Genomic DNA, 25,943 nt, shown 5'->3' on the forward strand with positions numbered 1-25,943 from the left:
GTTGCCGCCAACGCGGGTCTTTGTTTTTATACACTGAAAGAAAATAAGACAGTTCAGGGACAGTATTATATAAATTATATATCAACTCATCAAGGTTTTTGAGTTGAAAACTGTTTTTGAAAGATTGATTTTTGGAAAGAACTTTGGAATGATTATTGAAGATTTTTTGTATGATTTAAGTTAAAAAAAATGTTATTTGAAAGTTTAGATACTTAAAAAATAGATTATAAAACTCTAGATTTTTATATTTGCTTTTATTTTCAAAGATTTTTTAAGTCAAAATTGTGTAAAATCATAAAATATGTGAGAACAAAGTTTAAGATCTTCGAAAATATTTAAAAAAGGGTTTTTGTTTTGTTTTCATTTTAAAAAATATTCCTTAAAAGTGTATAGAGACAGGAAATGGTATAAAAAGCCTTAGATTTCAAATATTTTCTATTAAATATTATATAATATTAAATATTTATCATAAACTATGTTTAAAAATATATGTTTCTAAGTAATCACTTTGAAACCAATTTCTTTTGAAAGAATACTTCTTTCCAGCCTTTCTATAGTTGTTTAAAATTTTTTATATTTTAAGGATAGTCTGTTTTATTTCTCTCAGTGCCTGCGGAGCTTCAGCTGAGTAGCGGAGTAGCCGCGACGCTGGAGTCTCTCTTGGCTTGGCGGCGTTTTGGGCCCGGCTTGGATTTTTGATCGATCAGTTGCTGACTTTGCGCGGCAGCGAGCGGTTTGCACATTGCGATTGTTGATTTTCTATTTAGTTTCTAGTTAGTTTCAGTCTTATTTTTTGTTGTTTTTTGTCCGGTTCGAGTTTTTCTGTTTTCTGTATTTTTAAAGCTGCGCATGCGCCTCTTTTGAATCGCGGTTTTTTCAGTTTTTGGCCAAGACCAGCGCATATAATTTTTTGTTGTCGTGAGTGAGTGATGGTGTTTTGAAAGTGAAACTGACCAAGCGTAGTCCCTCAGACTTCTTCTGGCTGCATTATTTATAATTAAAATGAAACAGATCTATTGTTGTGACTTCTGGCATTGTACCGCTGTGATTTTGTTTTTTTTTTAATGGGCCATAAAAAGTGGCGCGCAAGTTCAAAAGTGCCCCCGAGATCTGTGGCAAATTCCCAGAGATCCCAGAGACCTGTTGTGTGGCACTCGGCCTTTTTATGGAGGAACTTGATCAAAGAGACAATGCACTTAAAAAAAAAATACATATTACTTGATAACCTCGATGCTATAGTACTCGTATTGCATGACAATTTTGCAAAAAAATCTAATTAATTTTTATAGTTTTCGAGCCAAAACAGATAAACCCTAAGAGGCTAATGGATATTTTCATTAACTTTATAATAAGTCCATAAAATTTTATTAAAACTATAACTATTATAGGCCCTAAAAAGTAGCTTTTTCAAGGCATGAGATTTATTAACAGACTTCTGTGAAGTGTGACTTGGCCCATAGAGTTGCATAATGTGGGTGGGGGGGATCTGTAGAGAGACCCTATGGTAGACCCTATCCTCTAAGCCAGATCCACTGGAATCTAGAGGCATCTTCATGATCGTTTCATCATCATCGCGTGTGCCACAAACGGGCGATAAAAACTGGAGCAAATTAACCGAGATTAAGCCCACAATTAGGTGCCCAATGTGAAAGTTAAGGCAGATCCAAGAGCCAGCACTGAAAACCAGTTGCTTCTTTAGTTTGTTTTTTTTTTTTTTGTATTTATTTTTTTTTGTCTTCAACGTGCTCGTGTTGTGGTTTTATTTTTGCTTTTTTTTTTTTTTCATGGCTCATCTGTAGTCTTGGCCACTTTTACTGCACTCCCTCGAAGAAGTACTTCGTTTTCAATAAAAACTAACTAGAAATATACACTATAAGATAGATAAAATATAGAAAAAATATATTCTAAAAATTGTAAATAATATTAGAGCGAAGAATATAAAGATTCAGTTTAAAAAAAACCCAAAGAAAAGAGTATCTAATAGGCCATATATAGAGCCTTAATGCCCCCTAGGAGATATCTACTTCAAAGTGGGAGTGTTTTAAGACGAGGATTGCTGGCCAGGTTTTTTGGCCAGGCCATAATAATACGCTTCACTGACCTATGCCAAGGCCCCCGGCCAGCTGTTTTGGCCAACAATTTGCGGCTCTGAAGCCATGGCTTTTTTTTATTTCTCTTTTAAACTCTTGAACTCGGCCAACTCTCGCCACAAAACCAGACTTTTAACAAACAAAAATAAAAAAAGGGTTTCGAACCAAGTTCAAGTTGGCTTATAGCCAAGTATCGTTATATTTTTGCCTGTTTTTTTGAGGGTTCAGCGGAAGAAACACTTAAGAGATGATCTCTAGAGCTAGACTTCACCAAAAGCTTTCATTATAATCATCATTTTGAATCTCGAGCCCATTAGTTTCCCATATCAGCGATGAAAACTTGTCTTCGAAAGACATTTCATTTGAATTTATCATTTAATTTGATTGCTTTCTTCTGTCAGTTTATTTCCGTGTTAGATCTTGAGAATTGGGTCCTCATATATCTCTATATATCTCTCCAGTTTCAGTTTAGTTTTCATTCAAAAAGCGAAAGGTTTAGACCTTAAAGTCACCCATAAACGTGTTCCAATTATAACCTATCCTAACCCGTTTGGAATTAGGAAGTATTTTAGCTTTTATGATGATTCATTTAATGTTAAATTTTAACTAAAATTTTTTAGATATTTTATAATAAAGAGTTCTAGAGCTCTAGACCTGCAGATTCGTTTTGGTTGTGACTCCACTGGCTATTTGCATTTTCGTTTAGCATTGAATTAAGTGCTCCACTTGACACACATATTGGCCAGGTTAGAGCTGTATCTCACTGGCTGTATCTTGTATCTTGTATCTTGTATCTCTTGCCCAAGTCATGTCTCAAGAGAGAGAGAGAGAGAGAGAGGTGCAGGAGTGGGTGGAGCCGAAGGTCTCTATTGCCAAAGATATGTATTTTTTGGCCAGTTCGTCATCCCATTTATTGGCCATATCGTCGTGATGGAATCACTTTCACTTTGCTACCCCCACCCCCCCGCCTATTTTTTTTTCGGCTTGCGTAAACTTAAGCAAATAAAAAATATATGTTTATGCGTTGACAAAATAAAGAGGAAAAAAAAAATATACACCATAATGGTAATAACAATAAAGGCCAGGCCAGGCCAGGCCAGGTAGTGTCCGGTAGGAGTGTGAATCAGGTGTTATGGCGGACATTTTGGCAGCTTTATTAGCAGGTTGCTGGTGCGTGTGTTTTGGCCATTCGACCGGGCCAGCTCTGGGCTTTCTTTTTAAGGTAATAGAGTTGCTGGGACAAGGAACAGCCCAGGCACGAAGGAGACCACGCTAAGGTCAAGGGACAACTGGCCTCTGACCTTCCAACATGATGTCAGTTCAGGTCGAGATTGCAAAAAAAAACAAACTATAAAGAGTCTAAATTAGCTTCTTTCGTCACTAAAATAGTTATCAGATAGTATGTTTTTTCGTCACTGGAGTTACAGAACTCTTGAAAATTTTGAAACAAACATCCACCATAGAATTTCCTAATCCAACCTGTCGGCAATTATTCCACAATGTATTGTAACCTTTTGTCTGCCTTTTGGGCCCATTGTCTTCCACTAGCCATACTAGCAATACTAGCCATACCCGGCGTATACGTAATATGTTGCATGTATCCGCCCAGTTGCTTTTCAAACTAATGAAAGGGCGTGGCCCGACCGATTCTCGACCTGGGCTTGGCCTGATGCAATAGATGACATATGTATGTGGCCCGACTGGCCTGAGCACGTGTGTATCCATTGTCCAGGCCTCTGGGAACGATGTCATCTGAATCGCAGTTTTTTTGGCACCTGTTCTCCCATTTTGACTCCAATCAGGGGCTTACAACTGCGACTATCATGGGAAACCATCCACCTGAGGGACGAGCCTCTCTAGTTTTCAAACTTCTACACTGAAAAGAATAGAAATTAGTCTCTTACCAGCTCAACTGTATGAGAAGCGTGTAGAAGGGCTCTGTTTTTCGCTCTGTATCGTAAATGGTTGTCTAAATTATTCAGAACCGCTTGGCGACGCCTTCAACGTTCTGACACGCAGCCCTCACAATTGCTCCATTGCTAAACCCTATCCTAGGGCCATCTAGGGGCTATATAGTAGCCAGATAGTAGAGCTATATACATAGGTCTGCCTAGTCCGCGAACTTATCCACCTGATTAATTAAAGAATAACAATATTCGTGGCTGTCTCTGTTTTATTTCCAATAGGAGGGAGGATATTTCTATTGCTGAAGGACTATTTGGGTAGCGGCTCAGTCCAGCCGGCGATGCCATAGTGGCAGCTCCACCCGATCCTGCAGAGTCCTCCTAAACTCCCGCCAAAATAAGAAACAAAAATAAATAATAACTATGCCCTACAATCTGTGGCTGAGGAGGCGCCTCCAATTGCTGGCCTCGGTGCTCTTCTGCTGCCTGCTCGGCTATCTGACCTCGGCGGCGGTGGCCAAGCCCACATTATCCTTCAGCCTGCCACAGGGACTACAGGGTTTCCCCTCGTTCCAGTCCTTCACCCAGCAGATCATCGAACAGCGCAGTGTCCGGCAGATGAAGACCTACAGGTGAGTTTGACTTTTTAAAGGTGCTTCAATGCGATTGTCAGTCTAGTGGCGATTCGAGGCTTTTCACTCCAATCCAGTAGACCATTGCCATGGATGTCACGTAGCAGTGGGCTGGCCATGTGCCCATAAGTGTTCCCTCGCAGCTCTCACTCATATCATTTTGCGCTTCTGCCATTCCAGCGGGAAGCGGGTGAGCAACGACTCGCTCATTATGATATACTATCACGATCTGACCATAGCCGTTACGGAGCTGGGACCCCAGAAGCTGTTGCTCGGCTGTGAGCTGATCGAAATCTAGTGAGTATATAGGATGGAATCAAAGTTATGCGGAAGTATAGGCACTTCCCAGCTTATAACTTTGAGAAGCGTATAGAAAGGCCCTCTAACTAATTCTATCTTCCCTTCCACCCCCCAGCAACGACAAGGAGGGAAAGATGCTCTTGGAAGGACTCTCGCACTACAATCGCCCCCTGGAGATCAAGTTCGATGAGATGCTGAAGCTGATGGACCAGTGCGAGCACGTGGACAAGATCAGTTACGCCTCCAGGCACAAGGCCAAAGTGGAGAACGGAGAACGGAGCAGTGGTGGAGGTGATCCCGCCTCTGCTGGAGCAACCAACGATGGAGTGGCCCTGAAACTAGCCACCAATATCTTTCCAAGGAGTCCCTTCTCCCTGCTGAGTGGCATTATACCAGGTGAGATATGATTGGATATGGTTATGAGATGTGATTATGGGATGATGTCCCCTCTTAGGAACCAAGTGGTGTGGAACTGGCGACATAGCCGAGACCTACAGCGATCTGGGCAGTGAAATGGCCATGGATCGGTGCTGTCGTCAGCACGATCTCTGTCCGGTGAAGATCCGGGCCTACCAGCACAAATACGAACTGAACAACGACTCCCTCTACACAAAGTGAGTCAAATATTGGGCCATCTGTAGGGATAGTCTGGTAATAACTCCTCTGAAACCCCCATAGATCCCATTGCATTTGCGATGACCTGCTCTTCTCCTGCCTGAAGATGACCAATACCTCGGCCTCGCAGTTGATGGGCTCCATTTACTTCAATTTGGTGCAAGTACCGTGTCTGGATGGACGCAGCAATCATTACAAGTTCCGGGCGGCCAAGGAGGGTTTCTAGGAGTTCCGATTCAAGGACCACGGAATGGGGGAATATAATTTGGGGATGGGGACAAAGAACTATACTCAATGTACAGGAGGCCAAATGATAAGGATAACAAGGATATAATGATGAGACAATGAATCGCCAAAGGCGATGTACTTTTTTTTAATTTATTTCATTTTTTATTTTTATTTTTTAACCAACAATTAGGCCCGCTTTGTTAGCGTTATCTAGATAAGATATATAAAGTAGTGTTTCAATCTTTGTTATACAAAATACAAAATACAAAATAAAAGTATAAATATATAGTATTATTTATATATATATTGATTAGTTCGTTTGTCTTTATTCGTTAATCCAAACTACACAAAAAAAAAAAAAATATAGTAATGGTATTGGTATAATTTTTTGACTTTCAATTTTGGATTATTAAATATAACAACGCTCACAATTCAAATAATTATACAATTTCGATTTAGGTTCGAAGGGCTGACTAGGGGACTAGGTCTTGTCTTCAATATGTATCTTGTTCTGTTTTTTATTCCAGATACAGATTCGGATACAGATCCGAGGTGTTTAGGTACTTGGGAAGGGAGTGTCATCGTAGAACCCCACGGAGAATAGGAGTGACAGGAGAGTGGTTATCATAGAAGTAGTAGTAGTAGTGGTGACCTAGAAAATGCTAGCCACATTCGGTCCCGGCTGGGAGTTGGTGGGTGTGGGCTGGGTGGGTCGGTCGATGTCCTGGTAGCTGCGCTGCTGGCTGGTGGGGAAGACCGAGCCCGTTTGGAGGCTGCCGCCTCGCGTATTGAACTCCCTGTAGAGCAGAGCCACGCTCACCGGTCTCAGGATCAGGTTAATAATGCTAAACGCCACAGCCCAGCCATCTGAAATTGTTATATTTTTATTAATATTATAAATTAATGGAGGATATTCTAAGGATTAGAATGAAAGGATGATCTGTACTACTTACTCATGAGTTTAAAATAAATAACAATGCTGACTATGTCAAAGAATATACTAGAAGCGTTGATGACGAGCGCCTGGAAAGATATTATAGATGGAGAATGAGTGGCCGGGGGAATGTGGGAGGTATTATAATATATACTATACATATTTTAACTAAATTATATTTAAACTTAAGATCTAGAGAGTCTAGATCAAGAAATCATAGTCTACTTTTGGGCTAGAGTCTCAAAGACACAAAATTGCATTTTATTTTCTACAATTTGGACTTAAATAAATGACAAACAATTAAATGAGTCACTAATGGCATGTGTTCTATTAATAATTATCTGGAAATTAATTCTCTGAGACTCTGATACCTTTTTTTTTTTAGAATAATTTCAAATAAAACACACTCTTTCGAAGATAAACCAACAACTGGCCTGCAATTATTTGTTTTTTTTATTCCCATTTCTGTTTAACCAGCTGAATAGTATTGCAAAAATAATAATAATAATAAGAGTAGCCACTTGTTTGGCTTGCTAGCTCTTAATAATTAATAAAATAAACTCGAACGAAGGCCCAAGACATATTTGTAAGTTCCCAGGAAAGTTTTGTGGGTCAGACCCGCAGTTATTCAAGTTTTTTTTTTGAAAAATTCTTGGTGGAACTTTAAGTGATTACCAAGAACTATGTACACTTTTTTTTTTGAAATTAAATAAATTATGTTTATTGATTTTTTTTTTTTGTACAGGATTTGGCTCGTCGAGTTGATTAAGAGGCGTTGCTAATGGCTTTCGAAGGAAGCTCTAACAAAAAAAAAAGCGAAATAAAATAAAAGTGAAGCCCACCCGGTCGGACCAGGCCAGAACTTATCGTGTGAGTGACCGGCGAGGCTGCCTCGTAAATGGAATTGTAATGCCCGATTTATACTGCTCCCGGGGCCTCTGACCCAAAATGGCAATCGCGTGCTACTTTTTGTAGGAAAAAAAACAGCCTTTTGGGGGCTTCAGAAAGGTGTAAAATGGGTATAGTTTGGGGGGTTGAGTGTGTTGAAGTGTTGCCTTCCTCCTGGTCCTCCCGGGTGGGGTAGGGGCGTGGTCAGTATTTTTTTTGGACAGGTCTAAGGTCAAAGTTGAGGGAGCTACAGTATTGTTTCACTTTTTTTTTTTTCGAACCAACCAAGTAAATCATCTATTAATACACGCATACCCCCCCAAAAAAACGGAACACGCAATCATACCGATATGGCCAAGTATGTGAAAATATTTATACAAATATTAATACAGAGCACTGAGAGAAATATATACTTGATTTTTATGTAATAAAAAATATATAATTTGGGTGAGTTTCTCTCAGTGTATCACCAAAAAGCAACCACTTTCATTAGCATACCACACCACGCGGTGTTCGAATTTGGTTTCCGCTTTTTTATTATTATTTTCTTTTATTTTTATTTATTATTATTTTTTTTGGCCAAGCCACTTGACGGGTTAAGACGGCTAACGGTCTATAGGTGTAGGAGGTGTGGGAGGGCTGGAAGATGGGGGCGTGGAACCTGTTATGGTTTAGTGGACAAATTGATTGGCCATAAGCCCGGGAGTCTCTGGAGTAGGAGACTCTTTCTTTCTTTCTACTCTGAAATCCCCAAAAGAAACCCTTATATTATAAAATAAATCTTAGCCCCTGCGACTAAGGGTTAAGCTTTATCTTATCGGTTAAGAAATTAAGTAGCTAGATACATTTAAAACAAAGATACTGTCAGATACTGATATTGTCTCATTTATTCTTCTCTTTTTAGAGAAAAAACTTGCATTGTTTTTAAATAAAAAATGTATTTATTTTTAATCATTCAATCTCAATCTGAATCCCAATCCCAATCAATCAAATGCATTCATCAAAGTTTCAATTTCAAGGAACTATTTTTTTGTGAGAACATTTGTTATTTTTATTTTTGCATTTGTATGCTAATTACAACCGGTTTTTAGTTTTATTTTTTATACAAATTTTCGTTGTGAGGCGATATCAGGGTGACTGTGTCTGGAATTTGATTAAGAAATCGCTTAACAAAACAGAAGGAAGTGCTATTCAAAATAATATGTATGCTTAAATTAGTTGGATAGACTCTATATATATATACATTCACGTTCTTATCAGGTTGAGAGAAAGAGCGACTGAGAATGAGTGGCAGAGAAATAAAAAAAGGGTCTGACTTCACAATAAAATGTGTGAATAATAGGGCTCTGATTACAATTCCACTGAAATAATTCATACAAATTTCATAATACACTCTCCAACGGAATTTGTTAGCCAATTAAGATTGATTCAATTGATTGTTTAATTGATTGACTCACCGATTGAACCGCCTCGATGGAGTCCTTGCTGTGCATCGTCCAGAACATGGCGATTATGAAGAGGAAGTTGTAGAACTCGTACGCCCCATGGCCCCAGCTTCCAATCATGGCATTCGATATGAAAAAGAAGTGCACAAAGGCCACCAGCTAGTAGGGAGTGGAGGGAAAAAAGTGGGCATTTGGTTAGCACATGTGTTGTAAGTCCAGAGTAGAAACCGATCGGTATAAGCGGTTTAGTGCCAAATGAAGCCCCACGAAACGGGGGCTCCTAAGCCATCCATGCCATCCAAGCCATCCAAGCCAGAGAAGTTGTAAATTGCTGGCCCTCGTCACATATCGGTTGTCGTTTTTGCGGTTAACTTGGTACGCTAATCAGGCAACCACCCAGCCATCCATCCACTTCGGTGGCCATTAACCCACCAAGGAGGCCCAACAAGTGAGAGTGAGTGGCTTAGAGGCTTAAACCTATTCACATTTCATATTTTATAGCTCCAAGCCCTTGCTTTCAGTGCTATTTGATTAAGTTATCATATTTTAATATTTAATTTAATAAAAATAGTAAAAAGAACGGACAGCGGACATCCCAACTGCTTTATCGAAAAAGAAACTGCTTTATCGAATTATCTTATCTTTCCGAATAAAATATTTAAAATAATACAATTTCTAAACAAAAACCAAGACTCTTTTTATATTAATTTATTTATTATTATATTCTCTATCCTCTAAAACTTGAAATTAATGAAATTATTGAAATTAAAGTTGAAATTCATTTAATAGCGGTATTAAAGCTAGAACCACACAATGATTGACAATCATGACTGGCTATATATGGAATTGTAGGCCCCCAGGGGATCTCAAATACATACGCCCATATTTTTGGATATTTTACCAAATTTTGGATAGAAGATCGTCTAAAATTTTGGGGATGCAGTAGCTCCTTACCTTCACCCGCACAAATGGGGATCCCATTAGCTCGTTGAGGTCGGTCATGATGCTCCTGGTTTGTCGGCTGGTGGTCGGCAGTTTTCGGCTCTCCCACACAGAAATTAACAAACAGACACAGAAAATTTACAGAAACTGAAAATTTGTGTCGAATCTATTTTCACAATGCACTTTTCAATTGCTCCCAGCCAGCCCGCGCACTCTGTATTGGTGTGTGTGTGTGTGTGGAGAGCGCACTTGTTGGTCTTCCCCCACGATTTGTTCCTTGCGGGGGGGCGGCTTCGGGTTTTGAATCCAAAAACAACAGCAACAAATTAAACAGCCACAGCACAACAACAAAATTACACTACAGCACACCCGTATTGCACTTGTTATGTGATAATGCGTGTTCTTTTTTAACAAGTGTATGTGTATGAGTGTGTGTGTGTAATTGTTGAATAAAAAAAATATATGTGTAAAAATTGTTTGTATTATTTTTTGTCACCAGCACAGCAGCTCGACCGATTCTAAATTAAATCAAAACCGGAATAAGTAAGTTACTAAGGTGAACTGAAGCAGTGTTGTCGGAGGCCCCCCAAAAACTGTCAACGAATGACATTAAAGGCTCCCCATTTGGGGATTTCAAGCCCCAACGCCACACGGTCACACTACGAAAGGCACCCCCCACCGAATAGTGTGAACTTAAAATGTACCAGCTATTTGAAAATATCGTTTTTCAACTGCAGTTCTATGAACGAATTTCAACTTCCATTTTATGTTTTACAGTATTTTGAAAGCCTTAATAATATAAAAAGATTACTTATATTTCATTTTATTCAATTTAAAACGTAAAAAACTAAAAAATGTTATCGATTATTAGTCCAATTCTTCGTGAATTCCAATTAGACTATTATTCGATATGTTTTAGTACTGTTATCGATCGCGATAACACTCAGCTGTTGTGGTCCATCACTAATATAGCAACAGATTAAGCAGCTGTAGCGGTTGGAGGGAGAATTGATATTTATTTTTGTTCTTCCCCCGCAATTAACGAGATGGCCGGATCGAAACTTCTGAACCAAATAGACAGCATCGACACCAACGATCTTCTCTTTGTGGAAAGGGATCTCAACTTTCCCCAAAAGGTTGTACTCAAAACTCTTCCAAGAATCATGATTCATTTATTTCTATATTCCAGATCAGTCTTTGTTTCCTCCTGTATGGCGATGACCACTCGAGTGCCACGTACATTCTCCAGAAGCTGCTGGCTTTGGCTCCGGTAGCTTGGCAGCCGAGTGATCTTCTGCTGCAATATTCAAAGTCCGGTCCAGACACCTGGCGGAGGCATCTCGTGGAGGCGCTTTGCATTATCGGTGCCCGGCAAGTGATCCGCCGTTTGGGCCTCCGCTGGTCGGAGCTCCGTCTGCACTATCTGCCCCACATCGGTGGCCTGACCCTGCACATACACCCGCTGCTGAAGAGTCTCTACACGATTTGCGAGCAAATGACGGTGGCCCAGAGCGGTCGGCTAGTCCTGGACGTCGGCGAGAAGGTGGCGCGACAGCAGGAGGGCGCTGGCGATCCTATGCACTTCAATGATCCCGCCTACCTGGAAATATATCTGTTGGACTGGCTGACGCGGAAAGCGATCAAGCTGGGCGACATCAATACCAACGGCAGCGATGTCCAGCTGCTGATCGAGCACCTGAAGTTCAATGATCTGCAGGAGCAGGCCAAACTCCTGATCGACACGATCAACAGCAATGCCCGGGATGAGCCGGCAACCTCAAGGACCGCCAGCCCACCACGGACGACCGTGAAGCAGGAAACCCTGACGGACAGTCAGCGGAATTCCGCATCCGCATCCACCTTCGTGCCACGAAATGGCGTTCAGCTGAGTCGGGACAACGCCGGCATCTGTCTAATCATTAATCAAAGGAAATTCCACCGTAATGTTGACGATAATCTTAAGGTAAGTGAACCACAAGCTAAAGAATCTATCTTACATTTCATTCCCCGCAGAAATACCTATCTCCCAAGCCACTAGCCCAACGCCTGGGCACGGATGTGGACGAGCAGTCGCTGAGAAAGGTCTTCTCCGCGATGGGCTATAAGGTGGAGTCGCACCACAACATCGATCACATGGAAATGGTCCATCTAATGCGCAGTGCCACCGAGCGATCCCTGCTCAACGATTCGATTGTGGTGTGTATCCTAAGTCACGGCTTCGAGGGAGCTGTCTACGGAGCGAATAGCATCGCCCTGAGTATCCCAGAGATCGAGAATGTCCTGTGCAGCGAAGCGAACGTGTACGACAAGCACAAGCTGCTGATCATACAGGCGTGCCAGGACAACAACCGGAGGCAGCAAGGAATGCCGGTAAGTTGGACATGGTGTTCTGTTTCTAGTTTTAGGAAACTAATCTTGATCCACTTTCCAGTTCAAGTTAGATGCCACCACGAGTGAGCCGGGCCAGCATATGCATATGGTGCGAGTGATGCCAGTATCCGGATTCCCAGCCCTGCGACACACCCATACGGGCAGCTGGTTCATCCAGTGCCTGTGCGAGGCTCTAGTTCAACATTCCGACAGGTAAGTCTCCACTTTATATTAAAATTGTACACAAATTAATGTAATTATTATTAATCCTATGTCCAGCAAACACTTTGTTGACATTCTGACCATCGTCACCCATGAAGTGGCGAAGAAACGTGGCGACAACAACGAATCCATGCTCCTTAGCTCCAACATATGCTTGGTGCAGAACTTCTACCTGCCGCCAAGGATCTCACCATCGTAGTGCAATTACCAATTCTGTGAATTTGACCCTTAAAGTGCTTTCTATACAAAATTTATTCTCTAAACCTTAAATTCTTGTTTGGTTAATGATCTTGTGACCATTTGGCGTAAAACAGATTTATTTTCGATTACTTCGCAGTAGATTATCTAAGAACAACTTATAATATACTTTTAAAATTAATTAAAGGATCTGGTTATTTTTTCGATTTTTTGATGGCCTTTTTGGACGTCTCCTTGGGCTTCTTCGCCGACTTCTCTTCCGGCTTGGCTTCTCCTGCTCCCTTCTTGGTCTTCTTCAAAGTATCCTTTTTCTCTGTCTCTTTCGCAACCTTCTTGGCCTTCTTGGTGGAATCCTTTGGCTTCTTCAGGGTCTTCCCTTCCTGCTCCTCTTCGACCTCCATTTCCTCAACTTCGTTCTCTTTCTTTGTCTTCTTGCCCTTTTTGGCGGAATCCTTTCCTCCTTGCTTCTTCGCTGGCTTCTTTTTCTGCTTAGCTTCCTCCTCCTCTTCTTCGTCCACCTCCATCTCTTGCTCCTCTTCGTCGGCTTCTTCCTCCTTTCCATTCACCTTCTTCTGAGGCTTCTTGGCCAGCACCTTGACCTTTTCCAGGAGCTGGGCCCGCTTGGCGCCGCCCTGGGCCAGAATCTTCTGGAGCAACTGCAGCTCCTTGGGACTGCTCTTGTCCGACTCCTCCAGTTGTGCGACATACCGGGCCAGCTGCTTTTCGAACTCCTTGGCATCGGAGGAGCCCTTCACCTGGAGAGCCGCCTCCAGACGGCGGAACTGTTCGCTGAGGAGTTTGAGAATCTGAGCGCGTCGCAGACTTCGGGTTTTGGCCACATCCAAGTGGGAAACCAGCAGCACAGCCAGCGGGGCTACTCCGGCCCACTGGCCCGCTTGGAACAGAGCCTCGAAACTGGCCAGGGACAAGCGGCTCCTGCGGTTGGCCACCCACAGCTCCAAGAACTCGACGAGCAGCGGCCAGACAGCGCTCTTCTTCGGCTCCTCGTTCACCGATCCCTGGCTGACCAAATAGGCGAAGCACTTATCCCGCCAGACGGTTATCTCCGCCTTGGATTGGCGGCTGGACTGTTGTTGCTTCTTCTTGTCTTGCTTCTCCTCATCCACTTGCTCCTCGCCGGTGCTCATAAGCTCCTCAATGGCCTCCAGAATGGGTGCCTTGTCCGGTTTCGATTCAAAGTCAATGTTCTTGGTGAGTAGCTTCTTTAAAAGTTTCAGGCTAGCCTCTCGGAGAGACTGCAGCTTGGTGTCGGTGATGCTGTGACTGAATACCTGGAAGACGCAAAGAAGTACATCCAGGATCACGGCCTGGGTCGGCTTTTGGGTGGAGAACAGATCGAGCAAGTCCAGGGCACGGATGCGGAAGTGCAGCAAACTGGTGTTGTCGATGCGCTCCGACTTGGTGGGTCGCTGCTTGGCCAGGGACTTTCCAGACTTCGGTTTGAACAGCTGGAAGGATCGCTCCAGGGCGGCGTTCAAGCGCTGACCCTGCTCCTCGTCGACATCGTTCCAATCCACGCTGCTGGCATCGTCTTCGGCTTCGCCCTCAGCCACTAGAGCTTGACGAACGCTCTCCCGGATTTGGGCCAACTGGGACTCCTCCTCGTCCTCCCCGCCATCCTCATCGTCGTCTTCCTCCTCATCCCCATCGTCTTCGGAATCCTCTTCGTCCGAATCATCGCTAGAGTCCTTCTCTTCCTCCTCCTCCTCTTCGCCCTCCTCATCGCTTTCCTCCTCGTCGGCGTTTTTCTTGCTCAAGGGATTCTTGTTCATGTTCAGCACCTCCAAGATCTGCTCCAAGTTGCTTGTCCTCAGATGGGGAATCAGGGCGGAGGCCACCAGGTTGACAAACTCGCGCCAGAAGTGACCAGTTTGCAGGAGCAACTGCAGAAGGGCATCTGTGAGGACGTCCTGCCAGTCGGGCTCTTCCCCACCAGCCTTTAAAGAGAAACAAGGTATAAGATTAGCTAGAGACTGGAGAGATAGCTTCAATACCAACCTTCTTCTTTTTCTTGTCCACGGCGTTCTTGCGACAGATGATCAGATCATCCAGCACGGCAACTGGGAGGTTACTCTTCGTGCACAGCGCCAAGGCAACGAAAAGGATTAACGCCTCGAAGCTCTGGGCCACCACGTCCGACTCCTCGCTGGGCTTGGTCAGCAGCTTCTCCACATGCGGCCAGAGCTTCTGGAGAGCCTCATCCCGCTGGTTGAGCAACTTGGTCTCGGCATCTGCCTTCGACAACTGCTTGTTGAGGAAGCCAAGGTTTTTCTGAAGCAACTGGCACAGGGCGGGCAGACCTGGGCACTTGTGCAGCAAGCTGCCGAGGAAGATCTCCTCGCAGCGCGCCGAGCACTGACGACTGAAGGCGCTGGCCTCGCTGGCCGCGCACGGCTCCAGGCTGCCATCCAAGTGGAAAAGCCCGGCGAGCATCAACTGGCGCAGCTGCTTGTTGCGCCATTTGCTCTCCTTCTCGGCCAGCTGGGCATTCTGGAGGATGAAGTGCATCTGGTTGAGGCAGTAGGACCGGTTCAGCTTCTCCTCGTCGCCCAAAGTGGTCAGCTTCGTCTGATAGAACTCGTACAGGGTCTTGAGACTCTCAACGCCAAGGAAACCGATGACCTGTTGACTGAAACGGGGCAAGTTAATCACCAGATCTACTTGGAGCCTCTCCTCCAGGAATTTCTGGAACAACTGCAGCTTGGTCTCCTCCTTCTTCAGCTGCTTCTCAAAGGCCAGCAGCAGGGAGCCTTCGAACTTGTAGACGATTTCGCGAAGCTCCTTTTGGGACGGCTTCTTGGCTTCGCTCTTGTCCCCCTTGACACTGGACAGCTCCTGGAGCAGGAACTTTATTGTGGTCGGGGCGAAGAGATCCAAAATAGGTTGCTCGTCCTCTTCGGCAAAGTTAAGGATGATGTGGCCGAGAACCTGGATCACACAAGCCTTCGCCGAGTTGAATTTGATCGGCTGCTTGGCGTCTACAAACTGCTGCCAAGCGGAGAGCAGCTCCTGCCCGCCGGAGGCTATGAATCTGGCGAGTCGCGAGTAGACACCGTCACTGTGGATCGTCGAGCCGGCGATGTAGAGCTCGAAGAGCTGTTCATATTGAGGCTTTTTGGTCCATAGACTGGACAAGAGCTGCTTGCGTCCTAGAATGGCTGGATAGGCCAGGTGTATGGACAACAGGACATCGCAGGTGTTCACCTTGAGAGCACTAAGGGACTTATTCAAGTGCGACTGCAACAGGGGCCAGACTTGTTCCTCGAAAATCTCGGCAGGAAGCTGAAAAACAGAGTTTTCAATCCAGATTTTGTTTTCAAAAGATATATGAGGCTCTACCCACCTTCTTGAAAGAACCCGCCAGTATATCGGAGCACATGGACACCAAATACTCTCGCCCCTTCAGCTGGGACACTAGGATCTCATAAACGGAAGCCACCAGCTTCGGGTTTGGCTCCTCCATGAACTGTGGCGTTTGCACGATGCAAAAAGCGGTAACCAGCTGGCCTACGGCCGCCAGTGTGTCTTCCTTGCCCTTCTGCTGACTTCCCACGGCCAGGTCCTTCTTTAGGGTGGCCAGGACTTCGAGGGCATCTATTCCGGGCACGGAACTCAGGATGCAGTGAATGTAGCTGGCGGCCTGTGCCACTGATTTGATGTCATCGGCACCCGTGGAACGGATCAGGCGCTTAAGCACATAGGAACAAGTAGCTGTACGCTGGGGAATGTTGGTATCATCCCGGAGCAACACGATCAGGGAATTGATTATCTTCTGGGACAATGGACTGGTCTGGAGCTTCTTGAAGACTACGAACACAGCTTTGTTGATGTCCGAGAGCTTCAGGGCATTGTTGGGGGTGTTCTCCTTCTCCTCAGTCGGCTGATACTCGGCAGAAACCTTTACAATCTTGGCTGGCTTCACTGCTTCGTCCTCGGACTTCACGGATTTTGAACGTTTGCGATCTGCTTTGTCCTTTATTTTGGGTTTTCCGCCATTGGCAATGTTTTTTCCTGTCTTGACTTTCATTTTAATAATGCTGTTAAGTTATTTTATTTAATTTATTTGCTGGGAATGTATTCCCAATTCAAACGACGAGCACGTTGTTCAAGCGACGTTCCGATTAGAGATGACAAGTTGACGGTTAATTTTTGGCAGAAGTATTCGATATTTATCGATAGTTATCTCTTTTTTTAAATTTGAAATTTGAATTTATTTTATTTTCAGTTAATTTAATATAAAACTATATATATAAAATAGTATAAAATAAATACACATTCACCCTTTTTTTTAAAACACACCTTGTATGCCTTTTTTTTATTACAAAATCTAAATATTTTGGGTTCTCAAGATACATTCATTAATATTCAAAATTTGTGGTTATTCATTTTCTTATATTTCTACATTCTTCACTAGAAATACCTAAAATAAATGCGTCAAAGCCGCTAAACGGATTTTGAAATCTGGTTCTTGGACCAGGACTTGGACCATTGGACTGAAGGCAGTCACATTTTTGATATACCGTCTGAGTGTATGCCGTATTTGATATTTTTTGTATACAATATGTAAAGAGTCTATAACATTTAGAGGTTTATGAGATATTTGCAGCTAGCCAAATATATTTGTTTGGCAGTTGGATGAGCATGTTTATGTATGAGCCTACATATGTGCGTAAAAATATTCGTAATCTTAAAACAAAAATATCAACATAATTAGGAATTAAAAAATAACAAAACACTTTGAATCTGTTAAACTAGTTTCAGAAATCAGTTAAGAGCGCTCACTTTCTTAAAAAGAACAAAGAAAAGCTTTATAAAAGTGGAAGTAAATCAAGACAGTCTTCTGGCAAGTGAGCATCTAGAGATTCTCGCTGGAAACCTATCAGGTTCGATCGTATGGCCCATAGAACTCGGCCTGGCTCGGATCTCACGCCGACCACCGCAGCTTTTGGAGCTCAATCTGACCCTCCAGAGTTTTGGCCAAGTAGATGACCAGCAACTGGACGAGGGCGATGCCCAGAGCGACAGCGGCAATCAAGTACAGATTTCTTTCAGCCCAGACGCGAACAATCTCGATGCAGCCACTGGTCCAGATGCGTTTCCTTGCCTCCGGCACGGGTGCCTCCTGGACACCATATCCGCACATGATGTTCACCAGGCCGGACGAGATGTCGGTGGCATTGATGCAGCAACTGTAGGGCACACCACACTTCTCCACCGACGGCGACGAGCAGTTGAAATACTCATTCTTGCTCCAGTCCTGGTAGCCGGCATTGCTCAGCCCACAGCACTTGAACTCCTGCTGGGCAAAGTCGATGAAGTTCTGCAAGTCTGGATCATCGCGGTACGAGTGGATGATCTTGTCAGCAAACTGTTTCTCTAGGAAGGTGTTCATGTACTGCGGAAACACGAAGCAGACGATGGCTGGACAGATGCGAGATGAAGGAAAGAGAAAGTTGAAGAGTGAAAAAGGTATGAAGACGAATAACGACTGTGACTCACCGATGGCCATTTCCATGAGGAAGAAGAGCAGCAAACAGAACGAGTAAAACTTTAATAGTCAGGTGTTCTCCCTAAGTGCCCCCAAGCAGCCGGAGAGGCTCACCACGAAGATGACGATTCCGGTGATGATCATCACCAGGGAGATGTTGAAGATGACATCGTAGATGGTTTCCAGTCGTACCCAGCCGTTGCCTTCCTCCCACTTGTCCTTGAACGCGTACACGCCGATCCCGAGAAGCAATCCGCCGAACAGCCAGAATATGAAGTTCAGCAGGAAGATCATGTACTTGACGCAGACGCTCACGTATGTGAAGTTATGGAGGGGATGCATCTCATGCAGCTCTATTCCGCTGTAGCCCCGACTTCCAATCACGACACCCACTCCGCCACTGCCGCCTCCTTGATACCTGTAGTTACTCATCTCCGGCCGGAATCCTTTTCACAGTTTCAGGATCTGTTAGATATCGGTTGTCTCTATTATAGGTTTCCCACGCTTTGATATAAATAATTATCCTTTTTTAGACTGTTACTTTTAATTAAGAACACCGCCTTGGTAAACAACTTTTAAATTTCACGAAACAAAGATAAAATGTGTAAATATTTACGGTATAGTGTTGGAAAATGGAAGTCACAGTGTGACCAGTCGATTAGTTTTTTGGGGTTTCCTTAGACCATCTGATTTGGGGAGGACTCAACACTGAACTACAAGCTTTTTAAAAATAAGCTTCAAACAGCGACAAAATTATTATTTATGTTCTATTCTGAATGTATGTATTTATTATAAAAGTGTTTGAATTAAAAATTATAGGGATAGTTCTTTAATCTACCCTTTTTGAATTTTTTTCAGAATTATTACTATTACTGATCCCCCTTCAATGATCCCCACTTTTACCCACTGGATGATCCCCATTAGTTTGTTGGCAAGTGCCCAATTCTTCCGCTATCATCCAGAAGCGACAAGCTCTAAACAAGTCGATTAAACTGCCCGGCAATATCATTTCGGCGATGACCTTTGAGCCGGTACAACGTCTGGACGGATCTGCTCTATATAACGCTAATGAATCAGCCTTCAGTCGATAGGGAGCATGCAAATAGCCGGCAAGGAGAGCAGTGCGGATAGCGGTGCGGTAGTTGGAGTCCAACTGTCGGATAAGGAATCGATAAGCAATCAGTTGATACCGGCATTGGCAATCTCACCAAAAAACCTACAGCAACAAGCGTATTTAATTGCTATTAGCGATTTCAGTTGCATTTCGACGCCATGAACTTTCTGCTGCGCTTCATGATCTTCTGCCTGGATCCCCTGGGCCTGGGCAGGCGGTTCTTCGTCCGGCCCGCCCTCAATCTGGCGTGGAACGTGTACGATCGAGTGCGTAGCAAGGCGGACGAGAAGGTGGGCACTGTGCGGGAATTGGTCCTCCGGCTGGGTCTCATCGCCTTCGCCGTGGTCCTCATCATCTGGCTGGCGGTGTTCATGTACGCCGCCTTCTACTACGTCTACATGCCGGCTATTTCCCACACACGTCCGGTTCACATGCAGTTCAAGTGAGTATCCGAATGGGAGTCCCCATAAGCCCCTAATAATCTTGATAATCTCTTGCAGAACCTGCCTGGAAACGAGCACACCCTGCACCTTCCCCCACGCCCATGTTTCGCTGACCAAGAAGCAACAGCTGCTGATGGTGGGTCAGGCCTACAAGGTTATCGTCAACATAGATATGCCGGAATCGCCCCAGAACCTGGAGCTGGGCATGTTCATGGTCTGTGCCGAGATGCGTGACTATGACTCCATGCTGCGTGGTCACTCCTGCCGCTCGGCCATGATGCGCTACCGTTCGCCCCTGATCAGGATGATCTCGACGTGGGCCTTGAGTCCACTCTATGTGCTTGGATGGAAGGAGGAGTTCCAGCAGGTGCCGGTGGAGATATTCTCGAGATACCTGGAGGAACGCCAGCACCCAATTACGGATGTCTATGTGGAGATCCAGTCGCAGAAGATCCAGTTCTATACCGTGACCCTGCACATAGTGGCCGATTTTACCGGTTTGCGATACATCATGTTCAACTGGCCCGTCCTGTCGGCCATAGTGGGTATGTTGGTGAAGAGAGAGACCCCCCCCCGGGATGACCGCTAATCCTTTTTCCATTTTCCAGCCATTAGCACCAATCTGTTCTTTATACTGGTCATCTTTCTGCTCAGCTGGTACCACTGGTCCGACGCCAGCTGGCTGCACAGCCTGCAAATCAAGTACGCCCGGCTCACGGACACGCTGCACTCCTCCGCCACCGCTGCAGCCGGCAGCGTGATCCTCACCGGCCGTAGCAGGAAGATCAAGAGCAGCAGCAGCAGCAGCAGCCTGCACGACGACCTGGACGATCTGGGTGTGGTGTCGGCCTATGCCTCGGACGCTGACAAGTCCGATATCGTTGACGTGAGCGGTGGCCATGGCGATCCTCTGGCCGATTCCGATGCCGATGATCTGCTGGTGGCCAAGTCGGATGCTGAAAAGTCCAAGGATCAGGATTCTCTGCGACGGCGTCACCCCAAAAAGAAGACAACTGCGGACCATTGATGAGTAGAATCTAGTTGAGAGGAATCTTGGTCAGGATCAGGATTATCAATTACCACCGAAGACAGCCGATTCAGTCCACCGCCCATGTGACGCTTGAGCCAAAGACTAAATAGGTTATATTCCAGACATAATCGTAGGAGGCGTAGTAGGTTAGTTATTCCGGCTGCCATCTGAAGTATTCCGGCAATATATTCCGTATATCGCCATAGTCCCATACTTTAAGCAGCTTTTTTAAAAAAAGGATAGGAGATTATGCATTTTTTCTTAAAAAACAAGAGTGTAAAGAAAGCAGGACTTCTTTAAGGACATGCCTTCTATAAGGATTTGAATGTTTCCCAAGGCATTCCGACATTGTTTTATATTTTAAGCACAAATACTTATTTTATCAACTATCAAGTTTTAAGATTAGATAATCCCAAGACATAAATGGAACTTTGAAGTAATGAGAACCCCCTTAGGATTAGGATTTATTGAACATTATTCAATTTTATTGAACAGATACGATTAAAAGTAAGATTTTTGAATGAAAACTAAACTTAGACGTCGACTTCGTCCTTTTCCTTCTGTCGCCTCCGCCAGTTGAAGATATTCCGGCGCTTTCGAATATCCTGTTCCTGGGGCAGATTATCGTCTGGCGGAGGATCCTTCTTCGCATTATACTGATCCCTCTCCCTCCCTCTCTTCTCCGCATTGTACTTATCCCCCTTGGAACTCCGTTCGAAGAGCAACAGGGCCAGCAGCTCCAGCTGGGTGTTCAGGATCTTGCCCATTTTGATCATCTTCTCGCCCCTGTCCAGGTACTTGGTCTTCTGTATATAGGCCGATTCCTTCTCCACAATTCTGAATCCCGTCCGCTGCCTCTCATCCATGTTACGTTTCCGGTCCATTTCGTCCAGCCGACGCCGGATATTCTCGGCCACGGTGCGATTATTGCGGACGTAGTGCTTCCGGAAAAAGGGCAGGTTCTGGAGGACGGTGAACATGCGCGGGAACTCCACATGCAGGAACTGAACGAAGTTGATGCACTGCTCCTGTTCACCCGAATCCCGCATCGCCTTGGCGGTGCTGAAGTAGTCATTGATGAGGGACACGAAGACGTTGATCAGGAGGACGGCTATGACGAAGCCCAGGATGCCGTACAGGACGATGCCGAGGAATTCGCCGCCGTGGAAGAGCTCCGATGGCTTCACCTGGTTACTGAATCCGAACGTGAAGCACATGCACATCACCATGCTCTTGATGAAGTTGTTGAAGTTCCCGCTATTGTTCCCATTGATGGTGACCACCGCGAAGCAGAATCCGGTTAGGAAGACCACTATCACCATGGCGGTGCTGGCCACGGCGGCCCAGGCCAGGGACAGGGTCTGGGTAAAGAGCTGGAATACACTGGAGAACTGCAGCACCCGCCACAGTCGCAGGGTCGTGATACAGATCAGGAATCCCACCGTTATCGTGGTCAACTGATGCATCCGCGAGGGCCGCCGGAAGTCGATGAACTCCATCTTACTGGCCCCGGCCACCTGCTGCATCATGCCCTTGACGAGACCCTCACGGAGCACCACCAACACCACCACCAGGAGATTCAACAGGAATATCCCCAGATCCAGTTTGTTCCAGATGATCTTCAGCAGATACGGCTCGTACCACAGCTTGATGCACAGCGTCTGGGAGAACTGGATCAGCACCACGATATAGACCAGCAAGGCAAAGAGTCCAGTGTAGGGCATCTGATCCACCTCCTCCACCAGCTTCGTGCTCACCACATCCACGTGGGGCAGGGTGCCACCGAAGGGGGTCTTCTCGACGCGCAGAGTACAGATGCTGAAGAGATTCGCGTCCACGTTGTACAGGGTGAAGTCTATGAAGACGGCCGTGGTGTTCAAGGTAAGCCAGTTGTACTCCGTAAGGTAATCGAGGACCTAGAAAAGGAAGTAGTTAGTCCTTCATAGTTTTTTTTAGATTTTTTCCACCGCGTGATACCTTCATGCTATTCGCCTGACTCCGGGCCAGTAAACTAACGTATCCAATGAGTTCCGGATAGTTATTGAGATAGCCATGGTGCATGAAGTTCATAAGGAGTCCATCAATAAACTCAAAACTGACGGTAACCGGGATCCAGGGCTCATAGATCCTCCAGTACTTCTCGGCATAGTGGAGTTTCCGGTACGGTAGCTGCCAGTCCGGCATGTAGTACATCTCCGAGTACTGGGGCGCATCCCAGCCATGACGTGGATCCAGCACTCTCACCTGCCGCAGCCGGATCACACCCATGAGTACCGTTTGCTCGGCATGGACCCAACCCATGCCCATGCTGGAGTTCGTATTGAAGGCCGCCACCAAGGTGGACTCGATAAAGTCGAACAGCTGGTTCATGTGATAGATCTCCTTGAGGCCATAGTAGTCGGTGTGATTGTTCAGGAAGAGATCATAGATGATCCGGGTATTGTGGTAGAGGGTCTCATCCCTAGTGACCATCACCAGGGCCATCAGGCAGAGGAAGTACTGTCCGTAGATGAGCAAGTCGGCGGCAATCAGCTTGTAGCGCTCGTTGAGGGCCCAGTTCCGGTACTGTGAGGATATCACCAGATTCCCCCTCTCCATGTTGAGGCGCATCTTCAGGTACTCCCGCCTGTTATAGTCCTCGTGGTCGGCCTTCTCCAGGGGACGCGGCAAGTATATCTTTGGCGGCCAGAAGGCCCTGTCCATCGAGAGGATCACGAACTTCAACGGATCCCCGATCAGGTACTGGAAGATCAGGACCACCACCATGCTGGCCAGCATCGTCTTGAACTTGACCACCTCGTGCTTGTAGCCGGAATATACCCCGATCAGGGCCATGCAGCCCAGCATTATCCCCACCGTGGTTACGAACAGAACAATGTACGCGTTTTTCAACTTTTTTCGGGCCATGTTGTCGGGATTTTCTCTAAATATTTGGACAGTTTATGGAAGCTATGTAATAGATCTCGCACAGAAGAGTAAGGCAAGGGTGGCTATATTCAGAATCTATTTAAACATGGGATCAGTTTAAGGCATTCCTTTTGAAAATCGAGTTAGAATTGGAGAAGATATAGACATCCCACTGGGCCCTATAGGGGCACAACCCCATTTTCAAGGGGTCCCATCAGGAAAAAGGGACAAAAAATTGGAAAAATATTTCCCATCAGGATTTTGATGCAGATGGACGAGGAATCGATCCAGAAATCGTTTAAAACATTCCGCTTGAGGATCGGATCGGAATTGGGGAAGATATAGCTATTTCCGTGGGCCCTATGGGGGAAAACCCACTTTTCAAGGGGTCCCATGGGGAAAAATTGGAAAAAAATTGAAAAAATATTTCGCATCGGGATTTTGATGCAGATCGACGGGGAATCGATCCAGAAATCGTTTAAAACATTCCGCTTAAGGATCAGATCGGAATTGGGGAAGATATAGCTATTTCCGTGGGCCCTATGGGGGAAAACCCACTTTTCAAGGGGTCCCATGGGGAAAAATTGGAAAAAAATTGAAAAAATATTTCGCATCGGGATTTTGATGCAGATCGACGGGGAATCGATCCAGAAATCGTTTAAAACATTTCGCTTAAGGATCAGATCGGAATTGGGGAAGATATAGCTATTTCCGTGGGCCCTATGGGGGAAAACCCACTTTTCTAGGGGTCCCATGGGGAAAAATTGGGAAAAAATTGAAAAAATATTTCGCATCGGGATTTTGATGCAGATCGACGGGGAATCGATCCAGAAATCGTTTAAGGTATTCCGCTTGGGAATCGGATCAAAATTGGAGAAGATATAGACATCCCAGTAGCCGATGAAATCGAGGAGGCCTCGAAGTAGGATCTTTCAAGCGAGTACGATTGGGAAACTTCGATAGGCTTCAGTACGAATAACTTCATTCAGTAGACAACTACATAAGTAAGATCAAAATTACAAAATTTCAAAAAAGTGTTTTTTCTTTTATTATTATATATATTTTAATTTATTTTTGTAAAATTTCAGGAATCATTGCAAAGGTGGAACAGTAAAGGGGTCTCTATACAACCTATTATATTTGCTGTGGGTCTGAGTCGGTAACTTATCTTTTACTTAGTTAATAGCTCTTATTATTATCTATTATCTATGTTATCCAGCTATTGCTTATCGAAGGATAATGGAGAAAAAGAATAATGGGAAAAAGAATGTATGCTTCGGCTTCCGAAGCATACATTCACCGGAAATTCAGCGCCGGTTCGAACACGTACCCAGTAAGGTGGGATTGTATATCGCGAATTTGCCGGCACCACGTGTCCTTTCCAACTCTAACCGATCCTGGCGCCAGGGAGTCGTTGAGAAGATGCCCAAGATAGAGGAATCACCTGTTGAAACTAGTGGCTCCTCCACTGATGCTGCTGCTCCTGCTGCTCCTGCTGATGTGGCCGTCGCCCCCGTCGTCGCCACTGCCGAGCCCAAGATTGAGCCTTTAAAGATAAAAGTGCAGGTAGGTCTGCTCTAAGAGCAGACTCTAGAGACTCTACTAGAACCACTAAGCTAGGATGACATTGTGACCGCAAATCCAAATCCACCTGACCAATCCTTTATCTCTTAGAAAGCAACTCAAACAATTATATCGGTATCCTCCAATGGAGAGATCATAATTTTAGGAGACGACATGGAAACACAGGCTCCACAAGCACAAAAAGCAGAACCAGCCCCCAATCCCGTCCAGCCACCACAGGCGGAACCCTACACTGACTCCGAGGACGGTGATGACTATGAGAGTGATAGTACAGAAGATTATTACAATTTAGACACATCCTCCGAAGGTTCCGATGACGATGACGATGTCCCCAACAACTTGTATGGCTTGCTGCTGGTGACCATGGAGGTTCTATTTAATTAAAATTAGTTACAGAATTTTGGGCCCAAAAGAGCTTCGTTGAGCTTTTAAATTTAAAAATTAACAAAAAAAAAATTATATAAAGTTTCATAAAACGTAATCAAGATGGCGTTTTTATTTCGTTCTAGATCTGTTTCATATGATTTTTCATAGAGAATATATTTAATTTATTAAATTTAAAGTGAAATTTAGGTTTTTTTTTTAAAT

The 25,943-nt window shown here is 44.7% G+C and overlaps 8 protein-coding genes across 10 annotated transcripts; 4 read left to right on the forward strand and 4 right to left on the reverse strand.

Annotated features, from left to right (window-relative positions):
- The first annotated feature begins 697 nt into the window (after nt 1-697).
- On the forward strand, nt 698-6,107 carry LOC6504895. 3 transcript variants are annotated; one of them, XM_014904364.3, is made up of 6 exons: nt 698-773; nt 4,277-4,626; nt 4,807-4,923; nt 5,042-5,322; nt 5,381-5,540; nt 5,605-6,107. In XM_014904364.3, the coding sequence occupies exons 2-6, from the start codon at nt 4,418-4,420 to the stop codon at nt 5,765-5,767; spliced, it is 930 nt and encodes a 309-aa protein (XP_014759850.1). In that variant the 5' UTR covers nt 698-773; nt 4,277-4,417; the 3' UTR covers nt 5,768-6,107. The 3 variants fall into 3 exon arrangements, with proteins under 3 accessions (XP_014759850.1, XP_014759851.1, XP_001966547.1); XM_014904365.3 differs by having other exon boundaries at nt 702-922; XM_001966511.4 differs by having other exon boundaries at nt 702-918.
- Nucleotides 6,108-6,131: 24 nt separating this feature from the next.
- On the reverse strand, nt 6,132-10,596 carry LOC6504602 (type-1 angiotensin II receptor-associated protein). Its single transcript, XM_001966512.4, has 4 exons — nt 9,991-10,596; nt 9,049-9,195; nt 6,723-6,792; nt 6,132-6,636 (listed from the first exon to the last, which is right to left on the reverse strand). The coding sequence occupies exons 1-4, from the start codon at nt 10,036-10,038 to the stop codon at nt 6,422-6,424; spliced, it is 480 nt and encodes a 159-aa protein (XP_001966548.1). The 5' UTR covers nt 10,039-10,596; the 3' UTR covers nt 6,132-6,421.
- A 327-nt stretch (nt 10,597-10,923) lies between these two features.
- On the forward strand, nt 10,924-12,974 carry LOC6504896 (caspase-8). Its single transcript, XM_032453372.2, has 5 exons — nt 10,924-11,114; nt 11,168-11,941; nt 11,992-12,348; nt 12,410-12,561; nt 12,628-12,974. The coding sequence occupies exons 1-5, from the start codon at nt 11,025-11,027 to the stop codon at nt 12,767-12,769; spliced, it is 1,515 nt and encodes a 504-aa protein (XP_032309263.1). The 5' UTR covers nt 10,924-11,024; the 3' UTR covers nt 12,770-12,974.
- Nucleotides 12,841-16,941, reverse strand: LOC6504601 (myb-binding protein 1A). Its single transcript, XM_001966514.3, has 3 exons — nt 16,133-16,941; nt 14,788-16,071; nt 12,841-14,726 (listed from the first exon to the last, which is right to left on the reverse strand). Exons 1-3 carry the CDS (start codon nt 16,814-16,816, stop codon nt 12,963-12,965), a joined length of 3,732 nt encoding a protein of 1,243 aa, XP_001966550.3. The 5' UTR covers nt 16,817-16,941; the 3' UTR covers nt 12,841-12,962.
- Nucleotides 16,942-17,377: 436 nt separating this feature from the next.
- On the reverse strand, nt 17,378-18,934 carry LOC6504600 (tetraspanin-33). The gene is given in 2 exon segments (XM_001966515.4): nt 17,378-18,210; nt 18,289-18,934. Coding segments are annotated over 2 exon segments (918 nt in total). The 5' UTR covers nt 18,710-18,934; the 3' UTR covers nt 17,378-17,713.
- A 70-nt stretch (nt 18,935-19,004) lies between these two features.
- Nucleotides 19,005-21,396, forward strand: LOC6504898 (seipin). Its single transcript, XM_001966516.4, has 4 exons — nt 19,005-19,055; nt 19,136-19,833; nt 19,892-20,379; nt 20,443-21,396. The coding sequence occupies exons 2-4, from the start codon at nt 19,550-19,552 to the stop codon at nt 20,859-20,861; spliced, it is 1,191 nt and encodes a 396-aa protein (XP_001966552.1). The 5' UTR covers nt 19,005-19,055; nt 19,136-19,549; the 3' UTR covers nt 20,862-21,396.
- Nucleotides 21,295-23,854, reverse strand: LOC6504598 (polycystic kidney disease 2-like 1 protein). The gene is made up of 2 exons (XM_001966517.4): nt 22,842-23,854; nt 21,295-22,780 (listed from the first exon to the last, which is right to left on the reverse strand). Exons 1-2 carry the CDS (start codon nt 23,769-23,771, stop codon nt 21,398-21,400), a joined length of 2,313 nt encoding a protein of 770 aa, XP_001966553.1. The 5' UTR covers nt 23,772-23,854; the 3' UTR covers nt 21,295-21,397.
- Nucleotides 23,855-24,679: 825 nt separating this feature from the next.
- LOC6504899 lies at nt 24,680-25,808 on the forward strand. The gene is made up of 4 exons (XM_001966518.4): nt 24,680-24,775; nt 24,860-24,930; nt 24,991-25,337; nt 25,446-25,808. The coding sequence occupies exons 3-4, from the start codon at nt 25,011-25,013 to the stop codon at nt 25,737-25,739; spliced, it is 621 nt and encodes a 206-aa protein (XP_001966554.1). The 5' UTR covers nt 24,680-24,775; nt 24,860-24,930; nt 24,991-25,010; the 3' UTR covers nt 25,740-25,808.
- Nucleotides 25,809-25,943: the final 135 nt, after the last annotated feature.

Source organism: Drosophila ananassae, chromosome XL (genome assembly GCF_017639315.1).
Source record: "Drosophila ananassae strain 14024-0371.13 chromosome XL, ASM1763931v2, whole genome shotgun sequence".
In the NCBI taxonomy this organism is placed as follows: Eukaryota; Metazoa; Arthropoda; class Insecta; order Diptera; family Drosophilidae; genus Drosophila; species Drosophila ananassae.

Coding starts and splice junctions, on each gene's coding strand:
- LOC6504895 (XM_014904364.3), top strand. CDS start 4,418: ATGCCCTACAATCTGTGGCTGAGGAGGCGCCTCCAATTGCTGGCCTCG. Junction 4,924..5,041: donor TGTGAGCTGATCGAAATCTA/GTGAGTATATAG, acceptor TCCACCCCCCAG/CAACGACAAGGAGGGAAAGA. Junction 5,323..5,380: donor GCTGAGTGGCATTATACCAG/GTGAGATATGAT, acceptor GTCCCCTCTTAG/GAACCAAGTGGTGTGGAACT.
- LOC6504602 (XM_001966512.4), bottom strand. CDS start 10,038: ATGACCGACCTCAACGAGCTAATGGGATCCCCATTTGTGCGGGTGAAG. Junction 9,196..9,990: donor CCCCATTTGTGCGGGTGAAG/GTAAGGAGCTAC, acceptor ACTCCCTACTAG/CTGGTGGCCTTTGTGCACTT. Junction 6,793..9,048: donor CCATCGAGGCGGTTCAATCG/GTGAGTCAATCA, acceptor ATATCTTTCCAG/GCGCTCGTCATCAACGCTTC.
- LOC6504896 (XM_032453372.2), top strand. CDS start 11,025: ATGGCCGGATCGAAACTTCTGAACCAAATAGACAGCATCGACACCAAC. Junction 11,115..11,167: donor ATCTCAACTTTCCCCAAAAG/GTTGTACTCAAA, acceptor TCTATATTCCAG/ATCAGTCTTTGTTTCCTCCT. Junction 12,562..12,627: donor CTAGTTCAACATTCCGACAG/GTAAGTCTCCAC, acceptor TCCTATGTCCAG/CAAACACTTTGTTGACATTC.
- LOC6504601 (XM_001966514.3), bottom strand. CDS start 16,816: ATGAAAGTCAAGACAGGAAAAAACATTGCCAATGGCGGAAAACCCAAA. Junction 16,072..16,132: donor TGGCGGGTTCTTTCAAGAAG/GTGGGTAGAGCC, acceptor TCTGTTTTTCAG/CTTCCTGCCGAGATTTTCGA. Junction 14,727..14,787: donor TGGACAAGAAAAAGAAGAAG/GTTGGTATTGAA, acceptor TTCTCTTTAAAG/GCTGGTGGGGAAGAGCCCGA.
- LOC6504898 (XM_001966516.4), top strand. CDS start 19,550: ATGAACTTTCTGCTGCGCTTCATGATCTTCTGCCTGGATCCCCTGGGC. Junction 19,834..19,891: donor CCGGTTCACATGCAGTTCAA/GTGAGTATCCGA, acceptor AATCTCTTGCAG/AACCTGCCTGGAAACGAGCA. Junction 20,380..20,442: donor CGTCCTGTCGGCCATAGTGG/GTATGTTGGTGA, acceptor TCCATTTTCCAG/CCATTAGCACCAATCTGTTC.
- LOC6504598 (XM_001966517.4), bottom strand. CDS start 23,771: ATGGCCCGAAAAAAGTTGAAAAACGCGTACATTGTTCTGTTCGTAACC. Junction 22,781..22,841: donor GTCAGGCGAATAGCATGAAG/GTATCACGCGGT, acceptor TTCCTTTTCTAG/GTCCTCGATTACCTTACGGA.
- LOC6504899 (XM_001966518.4), top strand. CDS start 25,011: ATGGAGAAAAAGAATAATGGGAAAAAGAATGTATGCTTCGGCTTCCGA. Junction 25,338..25,445: donor CTTTAAAGATAAAAGTGCAG/GTAGGTCTGCTC, acceptor TTTATCTCTTAG/AAAGCAACTCAAACAATTAT.